The 18,289-nt window shown below is 39.7% G+C and overlaps 1 protein-coding gene and 1 pseudogene across 4 annotated transcripts in view; both read left to right on the top strand.

Moving 5' to 3' along the window:
• The first annotated feature begins 379 nt into the window (after window positions 1-379).
• Window positions 380-18,289, top strand: part of STRN (striatin) — a 74,411-nt gene continuing 56,501 nt past the window's right edge. For 2 of the 3 annotated variants that reach the window (XM_080686428.1, XM_080686427.1), the window contains exon 1: window positions 380-758. In XM_080686428.1, coding sequence (XP_080542554.1) covers window positions 531-758 — 228 coding nt within the window. In that variant the 5' untranslated portion in view covers window positions 380-530. Of the gene's footprint in view, window positions 759-1,091; window positions 1,182-18,289 lie in introns of those variants that run through there. The other variant, XM_080686429.1, reaches the window with a different exon arrangement.
• On the top strand, window positions 13,110-13,890 carry LOC308257217 (small ribosomal subunit protein eS1-like; annotated as a pseudogene). The gene has a single exon. The product of its transcript is annotated as a small ribosomal subunit protein eS1-like (transcript).

Consider the following 18,289-nt stretch of genomic DNA (forward strand, 5'->3'; position numbering starts at 1 on the left):
AGCCAGGCAGAAGCTCGCTTTGAGCTGGTTTCTTAACAGAACTACCAGGAAGCCCTAAAAGAAGTGCAGCTCGGGCGGGTAGTTTGGCCTGATAACTTCCGTGTGTGTGGGTGTGCAACAGGGAGCGCCGCCCGCGAACTTCCGCGTGCGAGGGACCCCGGAGCGCCACCCGGCTGCGCCCGCCCCACCCTTAGGAAACCCGCGCACCCCGGGGGAACTGCCCTACCGCCCAGGGCAGGAAAGGGGCGGGACCGCGCGCGCGCCGCAGCCCCACAGGCCGCCTCCGCCGAGCCCTCTGTCGCCACGCCCCCGGACTACATTTCCCAGCATGCTGCGCGCCGCTCGCGCGCCGTAGTTGACCCATTTCCCGGCCCGTCCCGGGCTCGGCCGGCCCCCGCGCCGAGGCGGCTGCTCCCTGCTGACTGGGGTGTGGGCGGGGAGCGGCGGAGGGAGGAGGAGGAGGCGCTGCTGCCGCCGCCGTTGCCTCCGCTGCTGGGCGCTGGGCAGCTCACCGGGCTTCTGCGGCTGCCATGGACGAGCAGGCGGGTCCCGGCGTCTTCTTCAGCAACAACCACCCGGGCGCCGGCGGTGCCAAGGGTCTCGGGCCTCTAGCGGAGGCGGCCGGCGACGGGGCGGCTGCGGCGGGGGCGGCCCGAGCCCAGTACAGCCTCCCGGGGATCCTGCACTTCCTGCAGCACGAGTGGGCCCGCTTCGAGGTGGAGAGAGCCCAGTGGGAGGTGGAGCGGGCGGAGCTGCAGGTAAAGACCCTCCCGGCCTGGCCCTCTTCATCCCGCCTCTTCGCTCCCTTTCGCCCCGCCCCGGACCCTTCCCCCTCCCTCTTCTGCCCTCTCTGGTCCCCTCCCCTTCGCTCCCACCCTCCCACCAGAATGTCCCCTTCCCCCTTCACCTTTGCCGTTGGCTGACCCCACTTCCTTGACCCGGCTTCTCACTCCTGCCCTGATGCGTTGTTTACCCTCCCGATCCTCTGCGTTTGCTCCTTCCTTCTCTTAACTCTGTCTCATTTCAACTCTCTGGCCATCGCACGTTTTAGGGCTTCCCTTTCGGTACACTAATTGGGCTAGCAGTAGTTTTGAAGACGTGGAGCAAATCGTCCATCCACTGTCCTAGGTCTAGAGACGTTCCCGCAAACGGTATTGGCAGTAGGCTCCTCTGAGAGGAAGGTGAGCAAAGACAACAGAAGTTCAATCCGTGAGGCCTTGACTTTCGGCGAGAAGCTGCTGTTGGGGGAGAAAGTGTTACTAGGAATATCCAGCTCTCTCTTTACATATGTAAATGTTTCTTCTCTTCTTCCCACTCCCTCACCCCCTCCCGCGTTTCTTTTAGGTATTTCAGATGCATGGATTTTAAATGAAGGAGATGATCGCAGTCAGATGGTAGTTCAAGAGATGGTTTCCTGTTCTCAGAATCTAAAACTTCCCGAGGATTAATTTTATGTTCAGTGTTCTGTGAGATTGACTTTTACTTTAAAAGGGACTAAAAGGGGCTTTTAAGTTGGTTACATTTCCTGCATAATCTGCAAAATAGAGTATATCCAGGGAGGAGCAGTTGTGGCCTCTTAGAAGAATGAAAGTGGGGCTGATACTTTACAGGCCATTCTGAGTCGGTAAGTGGCTCTTAAAAACTTCCAAGCCATACACCAATTTCACAAGGAACTTAAGGAACCGTGCTTTACTGGCTAATCCTGTATGTTTATGAAATTTGAGTATAGTTTTGGTTGGCGAAACTGTTGAAGTTAAAATGCTATCCAATGTGTCACTTTTTTTTGGTAACATGTATTTTCTTTGATACTTAAAAAAAAGAAAAGGAGAAGTCTGTTTAATAGGGTCTGTGCTGGGACAGGCTGCTTTGGTGTAGTGCAAGTGGAATGAAAGGAACAAGTAGACGGTTACAGTATGGGCTGGGCTTGCTGCTAGCTCTGTGACCTTTAGGAAATCCTTTAACCTCTCTGAACTTCAGTTTCATCACTTATTTATTCGGCACATCTATTGAATGCCAGCTGTGTGCCTCTAGGAGGTCCTGGGATTAACAAAACTGACACAGCCTCTGCCCTCATAGAGCTTAAATTTTAGGTGGGAGGCAGTGAGTAAATGCATCTCTATAATATACTGACCCATAGTAGCAACTGCCATGAGGAGAATAACTCAGGCAACAGGAATAGAATGTGATAGGGGCAGCTATTTTAGATGGAGTGGTTAGGGAAGGCCGCTGAGAGGAGTTGAATGAAGTGAGGAAGTGACCCATAGTTTCTAAGATTCCTTCTGATTCTTTTTCTTTGGTGGCTTTTTCATTCCGACTGTTACGTTGCTTTAGTATCTGGTCTTCTGATATTTGTAATTTTTCTTATAATGAATCTGACCATGTCTGTATAGTAAACAGCAGACTTAGATGCTTCACTCAAATTTACTGGTAATTCACCTTTATTAGCAATGAATTCCATAAACGAGCTTGTGGATTTCAGACTTCAAGGAAGTGTTAAAGGCAGGCTTTAACTTTAACGAGGTACTGTTGTGGAGGAGGATGTTTATATGTAACCACTTAATTTTAATTTCTTTTCCAGTTTAGGGAATGTAAGATAAGTCACACTAATTGGGTAAAAAACAAGAAAACAATTCTTACTGCTTGTGGAACTTTGGGAATTTTCAACTCACTTCACCTCCTGTGTATCCCCCCACCTTACTATGTTTAAACTTTCAAATTTTACCTGTAACTGTAGCCACTCTTCAATTTTATATGCACACACACAACTTCCTGGGTTATTAATGGCTAATGTTAAACTTAAGGTAGGTTTCCCATTGGTGCTCATTTTATTAAGGGCACTGCATTTTAAAGTACCTTTTGGTTTGTTCTCAAATTAAATTAAGCATCCACAGAGAAACTTAAAAAAATCATATTTTCCAAGCAGAGCAAGTATTACGAATTTTGGAGGGATAGAGTTTGCAGGAACCTGTGGTCTTTGGCCCCTGTATTAGCATTATTGAAAATATATTTTTTAAATCATTTATTTTTATTATTGACAGTATTACAGATGTTCCCCATTCCCCCCATTTGCCAAATCATTTCTTTACATCAACATCATTAAATTTGAACATATCCCTTCATTTTTCTATTGTCATTGGAATTTTCCTAGAAAAACAATAAGAAGTAAGAATTGAATGATGATGAAATTTGGATTAATTGATGTCTTCCTTTTAATTTTAAAATCTTTCCTCAAGTCCTTAACTCCAAAGTCAACAAAAATACCTTTAAGGTTAACTCTAATGTGTCTCTTCAGGAACCTGTTAGTCCTGCTCTTTTAAATTGCCAGGGCAGAATTGTGAAAGGCAATCCAAGCTCCCACCTATCTACCTGGCCTGCCTTCATCACTTCCTCCCTCCTTCAGATCTCGAGAGTAAGGAACTCACCACATTATACCAAAAATGTATTGTCATTTTGTTCCCCCTTGCTCATTTTAGTTAATATATGATTCTCTTACTTTTGGTAATCCCCCTCACCACACCATGTAGATGAGAATAGGTAATTCGTGGAAAAGAATGGTCAAAATTATTACTGAGCTTTAATATTTATGAAAGGAATTGAAAATGGGATACATAACATTTGAAAGAATTTTCTGGGTGAGACAGATTGAACCAGATTGATTACCTCAAAGAAACTTGCAGTCTGGTTGGAGTGATAGAACAATCAGAATGCAGAAAAATCAGTGTTTATCACTTGAGAGATTTAAATTTCCTTAGAATAGCCCAGAAGAGCCTAGCAGTGAGTGGAGTGAATAGCAGGAAAAAAGAACTTTATAAGGTAATGAGAACCTAAGGCTCAGTTTCGAAAATTACTGACTTATAGGAAGACAAATGTAAATAAAAAATAAGTTATTGCCTTAGTTGTGTGTGTGTGTGTGTGTGTGTGTGTGTGTGTGTGTGTGTGTGTGTGGTTGGGGAGGCTGTGCTTTTTACCTGGAAATGCTAGAACTGAGAAAAAGGTCAAGCTATCATTAGTTATATGGTTGCTGGTACTAGAGTGTTTATGAGTTTAAATTTTGGCGTTGATGATTCATATTTTCATTCAGTAGATGTTTTTCAAGTGCCTACTTCCTGCCAGGTCCTGTTCTAGGCACTGGAGAAACAACAATGATGAAAACAGATCCTACCCACATGAAACTTAAATTGTGCGGGAAGACAGACAGTATTAAATAAATGCATCCTGAAAACATTAGATGGTAATAAGAGCTGTGATGGAGTGTGTAAGTGCTTGGGAGGGTGGAATGGGGAAGAAAGGCTTTACTGATAAGGTGCCATTTGAACAGAGACCTGAAAAGGTGAAATCTAAGGAGAGTGTTCCAGGCAGAGGGAACAGAAGGGGGAAGGAACACACTTGGAGTTTGAGGAATAATGAGGCAAGTGTAGGTGGAGTACAGGAGGAAACTAGAAGAAATGATGTCAGAAGTATTGAGTCTTGCCCATGGTAAGGACTTTAGATTTTACCTCAACAAGGTGGGGAACTATTGAAATGTTTTGAACAAAAGAGTGACAGCATCTTTAAACAGAACCCTTTGCCAAGGATTCAGAATGACCTGGAGGGGAGATGAGGATAGAAGAATCAGAGTCTAGTTAGGAGGCTCTTCGAATAATCCAGGCTACAGATGAACTAAAGTGGCAGTAATGAGATCTGGGATTATATATTTTGAAACATGTTCAAAATATAATGGATTTTGAATATATTTTTGAAGGTAGAATCAGCAAGATGTGATAGAGGACAGGATGTGAGATTTGAGACAAAGGGGAGTGGAAGATGGAGAGAAAGGCAGAGAGAAATATTGAGGTGAGAGAAACACGTCAGTTGGTTGCCTCCTGCACACTCCCGACCAGGGCCTGGGTTGGGGAGGAGCCTACAACCAACATACCACCTTTGATCTGAATGGAACCCGGGTACTTTGGTCCGCAGGCCAACACTCTATCCGGCTAGGGCAGTGGTCGGCAAACTCATTAGTCAACAGAGCCAAATATCAACAGTACAACGATTGAAATTTCTTTTGAGAGCCGAAAACCGACTTCTGCGCATGGGCCACGTGGTGTTTTGTGGAAGAGCCACACTCAGGGGGCCAAAGAGCCGCATGTGGCTCGCGAGCCGCGGTTTGCCGACCACTGGGTGAGGGCTACCTTGTGAGAATTAAATGAGATATTTTAAGGTATCTAGCAGCGGCCTGGTACATAACGCAAAGTAAGTGCCGAATAAATAAATAGTACCAAGTGCATGATGTTAAAGTCGTATATCTCCTTGTTCCCACAGAAAAGCAAAGTCTTCAATTATGAACTCTTCTAAGGCTAGAGTGTAGAAGAGCCATTCTGGAACCATGCAGTTTAATATTCTGTGTCTGGTAGTGGCACTAAGGGACATTCAATAGGAATCAGCCTCAAAAAAAAATTTTTTTTTTGAAGCCTCAAAATTTTGATAATAGGACTCCTTTCCCAGGCCAGGTCCCCTGGCCCATCCTCTTAAACCCCTCTGCCCCCAAACATTGATAATATACTTCACATGTACTTGATTTACTTAATAACCCACTATGTGTCTTCTATCTTGAATTTTCTATAAACATTTCAGAATGTGTTTATCTTGACCATGCATGACTTCTTAGGTAACAAATTATATATATTTACTAACCACTTTATAAAACTAATTTTTGTTTTATTTGGACCTTTAAACTTGGAACTGGTGAGCCCCATTGTGGTATGGTAAAATTTTGTAAACAGGTTTATTTTTTAATTCTAGTCATCCTTGATAATTTTAAAATCTTATATCTTAGAAAGGTTCTAGAGGTTTTAGTCTTTTTAAAACATATCCTAATATTTGTTACTTTAGTGTTTCTCAACTTTAGCTGTAATCTTAGAATAATTTGGGTAAACTTTTAAATGTATTAATTCCCTGAGCTCTGCAGCAGGCTACTTAAATCAGAAATGTAGGAATTAGGGCCCCTGGCATTAGTATTAGATGAGATGTATACTAGTACACCTCCCTCAGACTGAGAGATAAAAATGATATTAATCTTTGAGCTGGAATGAACTTTGGAATTAATCAGCTACATTCTTTTTTTACAAGTAAAGTGAGGCCCAGAGAGAGATTAAATGACCAAGAATGAAAACAGATTTTTGTCCAAGCTCTGTCACTTAAATCTCCATATACCTTTGCAGTTTTTTTAAAAAACTTTTCAAGTACATTATCTTGTTCTATCCTTATAACCTACTGAGATAACCAGTCACTAATGCTTATTTAATCACTTTTATTGATTGATTGACTTCAGAGAGAGGAAGTGGGAGGCAGGAAGAGAGGGAAAAAGGGAGAGGGAGAGGGAGAGGGGGAGAGAGGAGGAAAGAAAGAGAGAGAGAGAGAAACATCAGTCAGCTGCCTCCCGCCTGCGCCCGGACCTGGCATTGACCACCACCTTTTGGTGTAATGGACTATGTTCTAACAAACTGAGCCACACTGGCCAGGGCTCACTTTTCTTTTTATTTAAAGCAGCAGACATGGAGATTTTACAGTGTTCTACTGTTTTCTAGCTTATTTTATTGGCTACATTTACGATTTCCTTTTGACTTTGGTGTTCCTGTAGTTTCGTTATGATGTGTAAGGGTTTAGATTTCTTATTTTATTTTATTTAATTTGGGACTTTGTTAGGTTCCTTGAATCTGTGGATTAGCATCTCATTAGTTCTGTAAAATAATCATTCATTATCTCTTTGAATTTCTCTTCTATCTTGTTCTCTTTTCTTTCCCTTTGGGTCTCTGATTATATGTCCCGTAGGCCTTCCTTATCTGCGCTGTATTTTGCATTTTTAAAAATTTCGACGTGTTTTATTCTGGATAATTCTGATTTATTTTCTAGTCCATTAATTTTCTCCTCAGTTGGATCTAATCTTTTAAAGCTATCCTGTGATTTTGATTATTGTTGAAGTTCAGTTTGGTTCCTCTTAAAATCTGCTCTATCTTTTCTTAATAGTTTCCTATTCCCTGTAAATATTTTCAGAGTTGTCTTCAGAGTTGTCTTTTATTTTTTAAACCTAGTAAGTATAGTTATTTTATAGTTGGTGTCTCTGTTCTTCTTATATGTGAGGTCTTTCTGTTGTCTATTGTTTTAGCTGATTCTTTGATGACTTTTTTTTTTTTTTTTTTTTTGTCTGCATAGTTATTATGTGCTGCTCACTATCCTTGAAAAAGTCTAAGATTAATCTGAGGTCTCAAAGAAAGATAGCTTCTTCAGATAGCTTACTTCAGAAAGTTTTTGCATTTGCTTCTGGTAGGTATCTGGAGGCATTACCTGGACTGAAATACTTTAAAGCAAATTGATTGCTTGAAGTTTTGGACCACCCAGGTGATGAATATTTTGGTTGTGAATACATATGCGGGCCAATTTGTCTGTTTCCCCTTTGCCTCGCGGGTATAAGCCCTTTAGGGTCTTAGAAAAATGTTGGGTATATCTCCTATTATGGTCCTGGTCTTTGATTTTTGCCTTTTGGGTTCTACAAGGCTGTTCAAACTAAAGTTCAAATTTGTTCCGATTTGCCAGCACCCAAAGGGTAACAGTGGCTTTTGTTCCCTTACCTGACTGGGTTCCCAATTTCTTTTTAGTTTTGACCAAATAATTCCTTACTGTCTCATTAACTTTTCTTTTTAAGATGATTGTAAAAATATTTTATCCAGAATTTTAAAATCTGTTTTTAGTAGGGGAGTTATTTCAAGGCACCATTGCTGGAAACAGATTTATCTTACTTTCAAAAACTGACATATATGAATGGCCCTAGTAATTACCTGGGGAGAAATATTGCTAGTAGAAATTCTTTATCAAGGGATACCTATTTAGCCCTAAACGTTATGTACTACTAAGTTGACTTCTCTTTGAATTTCAATGGTAGAGGCAGGCCTACAACTTTTCTTCAAAATCTTGGTAATTTAAGAGGAATTTAAAACAAACATAAACCCCTTTGAAAGTCCAAATAATCTGGATTGGTTTCCCTTTTTCAGCCTACTGTCTGCTTAATGTTGGGTACACTTTCTGATTTATGAATGTTACTAGTATTATTCTGGTTTCAATTCTAGGCCGTTAGGAAGAAAATTGCCCCGGGGATATTTGGAATTTCTTGCTTTGGTGGCCATTTGGACAAAACAATCTGTTGATTGTCATAATTTGCCTGTGGAAAGTGTGGGTTATCAGTGGGGTGTTCTCCATGTCCCCACTTGTTACTGGTGAAAGTGAGCTTCTTGGGCTGCCCTGGGAATAAGAATTTCCTGAGGCCCCCATGGAGGATGAGGTATAGTGGAAAGCTTTATTGATGATGTAAGATTAAGGGGTTTCCTTCCAAGGTCTCATCTCCCTCCGTCCTGCCATGGAAAAAGTACTGTTTCATCGTCAACAGAGCTAGAATGAAAGCCACTGGGGCCCAGAGTCTTTGCTCCATATTAAAGTCCAGTCCAGCATCTGGCTAGGTTAGGTTGTGTTTCCAGCTACAGTTCATTGAGGGTGGGGTCCTCATGGCCCAGGGTCCCATGGCAGGCTAGTGCAGATGATGGAACAAGCCAGTGTAAGGAAGCAGGAGTGAAGCAAGAGGAACAAGAGAAAGTTTCCTTGTTTGGGGATTTTCAAATAGGAGCATAACCTTCAGGATTTCATGTGCTTGCAATGGTTCCAACCCCCCTAGCCAATCCATGCTTCCCCAGGCCAGACTGACAGGCAAGCACCTTCCCTACTCACTCTGACTTTACTACACATGCACCCATCTTCCCCTTTGTTGGACCCTTTCCCCCAGCGATTTGCAGGGAATGGACTGTGGTTCCCTGGGGAGCGTTAAGTTGCAGCGTCTTGGTGAAGCTGCCCAGATAACCATGGTTATAATGTCTGGCATTCCCTTTGCACCTTTCCTGTTATGATGATAACAATAGAGTCATACAGCTTCATCACTTTCAATTTAAAAATTTTCTAGGCTTTATTTTTACTTGTAAGTTGTGGAAGATAATATACCCACTAAGCATAGTAGTTGTAAGGTTTTAAAAAAAATAGAATATGTAAAGTTTATTTCCCATAATAGGTGTCCAGCAAGTTGTTTGCTCTTGTTGGTTGAAATTTCTATGGACAGAATGCATTTTATTGTATTATTTATTTAAATCAAATTTTAGAAGAATTGTTTTCAGTGATCCATTTCATGTGGTAGCTGTTTACATTCTCTTTGCCCTATTAGTAGTGGTTTAAGGACAATAAACTGATTGTATTGGGAGGCGGGGGCAGGCCAGAGGTGGTAGTAGTAGATGGTAATAGTTTGTAAGCATTGAAGCCTACAAGTAATAATAGAGGAAAATTTGGAGTTTGGGAGAGAATCCTGAGGCAAGAGAGAAGTTAGAAAAGGGTTAGAAGAAAAGAAGAGACAGAGGAGCAGAGAGGTGGGAGAATCAGAGACTGGGAGAAACTGCACTGAACATAGTAACATTCTTAATTTCTAAAGGATGTATATTAACTGTAGTCTTCATTCTAGCACTTGTAATTGTAGAATTCTAGGGCTGACTGGGATAGCAACTTCCTCCCTCCCTCCCTCCCTCCCTCCCTCCCTCCTTAATTTTCTATCCCCTACTTTGAATTAAGAATATTTTACCTCCAGAGGGACCTTAGAATTTGGGTAATCTCATCCTTTGTTTTAGTACTTAGGGCCACCAAGATAAAAGGATTTGTCTTAGATCACTTGTGAGTTGGTATTGATTAGTTTAGAACCCAGGTGTCCTAGTGTCCTGGCCATCATATTACATCATCTCCTTTAATTGGTCTTGTGAAGCTGCTTCTGGTCTGAAGTAGCCAAATGAATTATAACATTTAGATGATTAAGTATGTTTTGTATAGCTGTAAATTCTTTTTTTTAAATTTCTTTATTGATTAAGGTGTTACATATGTATCCTTATTCCCCCATTACCCCCCCCTCCCCCTCCCACTCATGCCCTCACCCCCCTGTTGTCTGTGTCCATTGGTTAGGCCCATATGCATGCATACAAGTCCTTTAGTTGATCTGTCCCCCTTACCCACCCTCCTCTACCTTCCCTCCGAAGTTTGATGGTCTGATCGATACTTATTTCAAGTTTTCAAGTAGAATAATTTTCTTCAAGTAGAGTAATTCTTTAAGGGGCTCAGGAAAGTCTTTAACAATTTGTGTTCATCAAAGTTGTTAAACAATATCACTCTATTTTAATAATGTTATTTATTTTTGTGTAAGGAATAATGAAATAAAATGTCTATTTCTTTTTAAAAAACGTCTGCAAATTTGGATCTTTTTCAGCTTGTTTGAGAGTAGCCAATTAAGTTCTCTGTGTGTGTGTGTGTGTGTGTGTGTGTGTGTGTATGTATTTTTAATATAGTTTGTATTTATTGATCATCTATGAATTTGTGTAGTATTTTAGTTATTAGGTTATTCTTAGCCCATCTCTTATACTGGTACATATGCTATATTTGAACAAAATAATATGTTAACCATATCTTTGCTCTAATGCAGTAAGCTATTTGAGGGGAAAAAATCACTTTTTTGGGACAGACTAAATGATGCTAACCTTTATTGTAAAAGTACTTTATTTGAACAGTGGAATATTAGAAAATGGAATGGAATGATGGAATATTAGAAAATATTGATATGTAAGAAGGAATAGTTATTGTAGAGTTGGCTAGAAGCAGTATGACACAAGGAAAAATGAGTAGGTATTTTGTTGTGGAGACAACATGGGAAGAAAAATAAGGGAGTTGGAGCCCTGGGATTAAGGTGATCTTGGGGAAGCATTGCAAAAAGTTGGGTTGAAGAGGTATTTTGGGTGTGGCAAATAGGTTCTTGGCATTACTGCGCTATAGAGATCCAAGGAAAGGGCCAGGGGGAGTGTTTCATTACTCTGCACACAGGTTCCATTAGCACTCATTTACATGAGACAGAAATTGGATCCAATACCAGCATATCTAGTTAGTAGAAATAAACACGATGTCAGATTCCACAAGGGCGATACCAACTTCACCTGGTGGAAAATTACAGCCCAGACTTGTTCTCAGTTTTTTGTTTATACTTCCTAAATGAGAAGGTTAGGTAGTCAGCAAAGGATCTTAAATTATAGGCACAACTAAAACCTGCTCCCGAGGAATGTGGATTCGTATAAAGCTAAAAGGAGGGAATAAGGAGGAGCCAGTGGATCTGGGTCAGCGTACTTCATTGAACTTGAAAAAGTAGAGTCAGTCGCGTAGGATGATACCATGGTCCCAGTAATTGACCATAAAACAAAAATAGTTTCACTAATACATATAATAATACATAATACAATGGCTTATGATTTCTGGTTTTGGTTTTCCTTGAGTAAAACACATTGAGTGCAAAATCCTAGATTTTTATGACATTCTTCCAATCTTTTACAGTTATTTCACTCACATTTAATTTGACAGTGATATTTTTAGTAAGTCTTCTTTATTGTCTTGTCTTTCCAAAGCATTCAACCTAGTTTTTTTCTTCATACCCATGTTTTATTGGTTTATGTAATATTAATTGAATTATCTAATCAGAGTAATAAGTGCTACTGACATAAATAGATATGGGAGGAAACCAGTTGACTTTTAGTGTTCTTATACTACACTTCAGTGGGAACCAAAGTATATGGGTGAATTATAAAGAAGATTATACTCTAGGCGTGAATATTCAATGTGTCCTGTGCTTTGAGCAGTGTTTGATAAAGGGACTAGAGAATACTGGTTAATCCATAAGGTTGGTTAAGAGAGGAGTGGTGAGAACTTATACTGTATCTCAATTATACCACCTATCACATACTTAGTATGGCTATTTCCTCATTAGACTGTGAGTCACTTAAGGGCGTTTTTATTTTCCTAAAGTCCAGCAGAGTGATTGGCACATTGTAGCTACTTAATAAATGGTTCTTGAATGAATCATATATTAGGATATGTTGTTACTGACTATTAAATATATGCCTGTATATGTATGTTCCGTCTCCCAGCTAAATTGTGTCCTTAGGGGTAGGTCTTGTGTTCCAGACATCTTTGATATTTAAAATGTTTGTTGTAAATGTAGTAAATGTACAATATATGTTGCTATATGGAGAACAGCCTGTTTATCCTCTTCTTCCTAGCTAATTCTGCTGTCTGACTTCCATTGGAAAGAACCTTTTAGAGCAAGTAATGTCTGTGTTCTGTTGTGTAGAGCATCGCCTGGGCCCTGCCAAGTCATTCTGACAGAGTCATTTCAGGGATGCCCCTGGCTTCATAATTGTAGCTTGATGTTAGTTGCAGCAAATGGTGCTTGGGTTTTGGTATTGTGTGTGTAGGTTTGTTATCTTTTCCCTTTGTGTGTTAAATACGGACTGCCAGGAAATGTCTTTGGCATTATGTCCTAAAACTCTTTATAATCAGCAGGGATATGTAACACTTTTTTTCTTTTCTAAAGCCTGTATCTTCAGATTTTATACACATTTCCTATTCTTTCTAAATAGAAAGCAAATGGAATATTTTTCTATGAAGATAAATCTTATTTTAAATAAAATATTATTTTACATTCTGTATTTATGATCGTTTATAGATGCATTGCCAATATATTGTGATTTTAAAGCTTTTTAAAACTCTGCTTCTTTAAATAATAAAATGGAAATGCCTCTGTTATTCAGAATTTAGAATGAAAGTTCTGATTTCCTTACCACTAAGCTTGCTTCTTTTCATCAAAAATTAAAGTTTAGCATTTTAGATCCTTACAGCTAGCAAACTAAGTGAGAAACACAAAAACGCTAAAATATGGAAATGTTAAAGTTGCCAAAATCTCATAGAAATTTTATCATTGAGAATTTTTTTTAAATGATGCTTTTGTTTGCAAGGCTTTTGGTTGCGACATTAGGTGCTTACTGAGTACCTGGCATTCTCTTAGGCACTGGAGATACAGTGAAAAACAGGCAGGTGTGGTTTTACCTCACATGTAGCTTGTAATCAAGCAATGATTCTTAACTTCAGGTGGAGCTGAGTCCATTATGCCAATGGTAATATCCACTTTGGCAATGCCATTTTAGTTTTCCCCACTTAAAAACCAACCAGCCATCCCTTTTGACTCTCTGAGCAACACCATGGCGGTGGGCGAGAACAAGCGACTTATGAAAGGTGGCAAAAAGGGAGCCAAGAAGAAAGTGGTTGATCCATTTTTTGAGAAAGATTGGTATGATGTGAAAGCACCAGCTATGTTCAACATAGGAAATATTGGAAAAACACTAATCACGAGAACTCAAGCAACCAAAATCGCATTTGATGGTTTCAAGGGTCGTGTTTTTGAAGTGCCTAGCTGATCTGCAGAATGATGAAGGTGCATTTAGAAAATTCAAGCTAATTACTGAGGATGTTTAGGGCAAAAACTACCTGACTAATTTCCAGTGGCATGGATCATACCATCGTCAAAAAATGGCAGATCATGGTTGAAGCTCATGTTGATGTCAAGACTACCAGTGGTTTATTTGCTTCATTGATCCTGTGTTGGTTTTAACTGAAATATGCACCAATCAGATTCGGAAGACTTCCTGTGCTCAGCATCAACAGGTCCACCAAATCTGGAGGTGATGGAAGTCATAACCCGAGAGGTGCAGACAAATGACTTGAAAGAAGTGGTCAGTAAACTGATTCCATATAGCATTGGAAAAGACATAGAAAATGCTTGCCAATCTATTTATCTGCTTTGTTAGAAAAATAAAAATGCTGAAGAAACTCAAGTTTGAATCAGGAAAACTCATGGAGCTTCATGGTGAAGTTAGCAGTTCTGGCAAAGCTACTGGCGATGAGACAGAGGCTGAAGGTGGTCAAGCTGATGGATATGAGTCCCTAGTTCAAGAGTCTGTTTAAAATTCAAACATTTAATGTTGACAAATAAAAATTCCAGTTTGTGATTAGAACAACAATAACAAAATATCAACCACATATTAAGTAACAACAAAAGAAACTCCTTTTTCAGCTGTTATCTATTGGTACTGTCATCCTGTCCCTTATTCTCTTATTTCTTTGTGCAGACCACATTTACTACCTTCAGTTTTTTTAAAATATATTTTTATTGATTTCAGAAAGGAAGGGAGAGGGTAGAGAGAGATAGAAACATCAATGATGAGAGAGAATCATTGATCAGCTGCTTCCTGCACGCCCCCTAATGGGGATCGAGTCCACAACCCAGGCATGTGCCCTTGACCGGGATGAACTTGGAACCCTTCAGTCCACAGGCTGACACTCTATCCACTGAGCCAAACCAGCTAGGGCCACCTTCAGTTTTTTACTAGTCTCATCTTTCTCTTTTTTTTTCTTTGTTCTCTTTTTTGAGTTATTCATTTCTTAGTCTCTTGTGCTCTTGCTCTCAGTCCTCCATTCAATTGTTTACCAGATTATACTGTGTGTGTTTTTTCAATAGCTACTCTTTAAGTCCTTCCACTCCACTTTTTCCTTAATTGAATGCTTTGTTTAGATACCTCATAAAATTACAGGTCTAGCTAGTCTTTAGCTTTTCCACATTATAATTCTATTTGTAGGATTTACTAATGTCTTACCTGGATGACCTATCACTTGAAACTCAATCATCCTTTCTAAAATTCATCTCCCAAACCAAGCTGATCTTCTCATACCCATCTCTTCTTATATTTTCTAGAAACCTAGATATCTTTCACTGGAAATTTCATTCTTTGGTTCTCTCTCTCTCAGCTATGTATCTGATTTTGTAAACTCTGTATAATGTTTTAAATCCAGTTGTAATCATTCAATTCCTAATGCTTTCGCTACCCTGGTCCAGATCCTCATCACCTCATATCTGGATGACTGCAAGTAGGGGCCTTCCTAAGTTTTTACCTCTGGTCTCTCCCTTGGCCAAAGTATTCTATGCAGTACTTCCTCTAAAGCTTCTAAAAATATTGATTTGTTCAGGCATTTTTTATTTTTGCCTATAGCAGATTTCATATTTCTCCATTATTAAGGTGTTTATATTTCCTACCTGTTAGGATAGGAAACCAAAATAGTGCAATCTTGCTTTGCACATGAGCCATGTCTACTTTTTAAAAAATATTATTGTTCAAAAGGACATCTATCTATACTAATAAAAGGGTAATATGCTAATTAGACTGGGAGAACTTCCAGGAGACCTTCGGGACGTTCTTCTGGACAAAGCCATGGTGTCAGGGCCAAGGTAGAGGCGGTTAGGGGCCAAGAGGGGAGGGCAGTTGTGGGTGATCAGGCTGGTGGGAGGGCCATTGGGGGTGATCCGGCCGGCAGAGTGGGGGCAGATGGGGGTGAGCAGGCTGGCAGGGGGGGGCCAGTTGGGGGTGAGCAGGCTGTCAGTGGGGGTCAGTTGGGGGTGAGCAGGCTGGCAGGGGGGCAGTTGGGGGTGATCAGGCTGGCAGGGGGGGACAGTTGGGGGTGAGCAGGCCGGTAGAGGGGGGCAGCAGTTGAGGGTGAGCAGGCCAGCAGGCAGAGTGGTTAGGGGCAATCAGGCAGGCAGGCAGGTGAGCGGTTAGGAGCCAGCAGTCCCAGATTGCGAGAGGGATGTCCGACTGCTGGTTTCCCCCGAGGGGTCCCAGAGTGAAGAGGGACTGCTCCCCGCCCCCTCCCCCGCACGAATTTCATGCACCGAGCCACTAGTTTTTATATAATTCTTTCATCACCTTGTGGTTTGTATTTCTCTTTCAGGTTTATAGGTTCTTAATTCAAATTTAGCTTAAGTCCTATTTCCACCATGAAGAGTTTTTGGATACCCTTCGTTTTTAGTGATTGTTCTTATTTTAGTACTTGCTTTATCATTTGGCACTTAGGCTATGCTACCTAATACTGTTTACTTGCTTTTTATGAAACTGTTTAGTTAATTTAACAAATATTTATTGGGCATCTGCTACATGCAAGTGATTGTTCTGGGCATTGGGAGTATAGCAGTAAATAGCATAGAATCTATACAATGCCATGTCCCTGTCTCTTGGGGCTTTAGCGGCTTCCTCTGTAACTTTTTAAAAAATTGATTTCTAGCACCTATCACAGCATGTGTTAATAATGATGATGTTAAAATTGAGTTCAAATTTGCAAGAAGAAGCCCCTGAACTAATAATGCCAGAAAAAATACCCCACAAAAACGCACTATAGAGACGAGGATGATTATTCTGTAGGATGGGGATGTCTTTTAGAAGGTGGCTGTTGTTGTGTATTCAGTAATAAAAATTTAAAAATTAGCCAAAGCAGTACTGCCTTGGAAGATGTTAATTCAGCTGTATACCATTAATCTATGAGAAGGATGCAAATAGAATGCAAACAAATATAAATCTTTTTTAAAATATATGTATTTATTGATTTTAGAGGGGAAGGGAGAGGGCGAGAGGGATAGAAACATCAATAATGAGAGAGAATCATTAATCGGTTGCCTCCTGCACATCCCACACTCTGGGGATCAAGTCCGCAACCTGGGCATTTGCCCTGACTGGGAATTGAACCGTGAGCTCCTGGACACTCAACCACTTAGCCACACTGGCTGGGCAAATATAAATCTTATTTTAAAAAATCAATCAATTCATTGTTTTGGGATCAGTACTTAGGTGTTTTCCACACTGTGATCTTTTAGTTCCATATAATCACAGAATGTTAAACTCTCATTGTATAGTTGAAGGTACTGAAGTTCAGAAAAGTTGGGTAACTTGAACAAGATCACATAGATTAGTGAGAGAACCAGGAGTAGGAATTTCCCAACTCCTAAATCAAAGAACATTGATAGTTCAATAATTGATATATGTATATAGTTGTGATTAAGTTATGTTAGCTTTTTTAAAAATGAAGATAGGAATTTCTTGATCTTTAAGATTCGATATATATCAAGGCTTATATTCAATATATATCTATCAATACTTAAAATACATATAAGTATTTTTAATATGTCTAATAAGTCTTTCCTATTTTCCCTACATTTGTTCTGTTTTGTTTTCTTTTTAGACTGGTTGAATAAAAGTTGTTACTTTGAACATCTTGACCTAATATTTTATCAGGAAATGAGTGTGTTATGATGGTTGAAAGTCAGGTAATTATTAATAAAAGCTTATTTTATTTTAATAAAGCTTGACTTCCCTGGTTAAGGAATCTATAGTGATTTAAAAAATATTTTTGTAAGTTTGCTATAACTTTAATACAAGAAGAGATTTAGAACTGAATCACTGACTAGACACCACCAATTTTTCTACAAAAAACACACACACCAGTTTTAGCCCTTATTTAGAATTGAGTTAAACTTAGATTTTATTTTTAGAAACTCTAAATTTTACATTTAGAAGTATGAAAGAAAACCAGTGGTTAGAGTGGTAAAACAGATTTTAATCAGGAGTTATTATAAAAGGGGGGAAAGACCTCAGCATATAATTGGGCTCAATTCTGAATATAACAAGGAAAATGGGAATTTGTCACCTAGGAGGAGGGTGAGGTTTGGTGGGTGAAAGTTACTAAGAGGAAGTTACTTGACAGAATTCTTGCTGAAGGCAGGCCAAGATGTTCAGACATCACCTAGAGGATGGTGGGTGATGAGGAATTTCATCAGAGATTGAGTGTGATGAGATTATGAAGGTGGGGGATTCTTGCTAGACTGACTTAGTGAGGTTCTTGCTTAAATTAGGCAACGATGAACCTGGAAGTTCAAAGATTGGTTCTTGTTTAGCAGAAGGCTCAGAGGAGGACAATAGTTAACATGTAGCAAAATAGTCAGTAATTATAAAAAACATACACATTAAAGCAATGAGGTACCCTTTTCTATTTATGAATTTTTAAAAACCAATAATAATACCCAGTGGTAGGGGAGATGTGTTAAATTTTACTCTCATGCTTTATTAGTGGTATTGGCAGTTGGTCAGTATCTATCAGGAACTTTGCATATTAGGCATAGATAGATAGATAGATAGATAGTGAAGAATTATAACCTAAATGTCAAACTGTAGTGAAATGAGTATTACTGGGAATGCTTTTGGCTACAAGTAGATCCTCTTAACAGTGACATAAAAAAAAATAAAGATAATTTTTCTCATATTCTATTTGTGGGTAGTCCTTTTCTTTGACATTAGCTATTGCAGTTGCTCAGTGATGACAAAGAATCTAGGCTTTTTCTATTCTTTCTGCTATCCTTTATCCCCAATGTACTGGCTTATTGTTACATTATGATTACAAGATTGCTAGACAGTATTGTGTTCCAAGAACCTTCCCCTCCAGTGTATGCCAGAAACTGGATAGTACTGAACCCCATATATACATA

This window comes from Plecotus auritus (assembly GCF_963455305.1).
Source record: "Plecotus auritus genome assembly, chromosome: 8".
In the NCBI taxonomy this organism is placed as follows: domain Eukaryota; kingdom Metazoa; phylum Chordata; class Mammalia; order Chiroptera; family Vespertilionidae; genus Plecotus; species Plecotus auritus.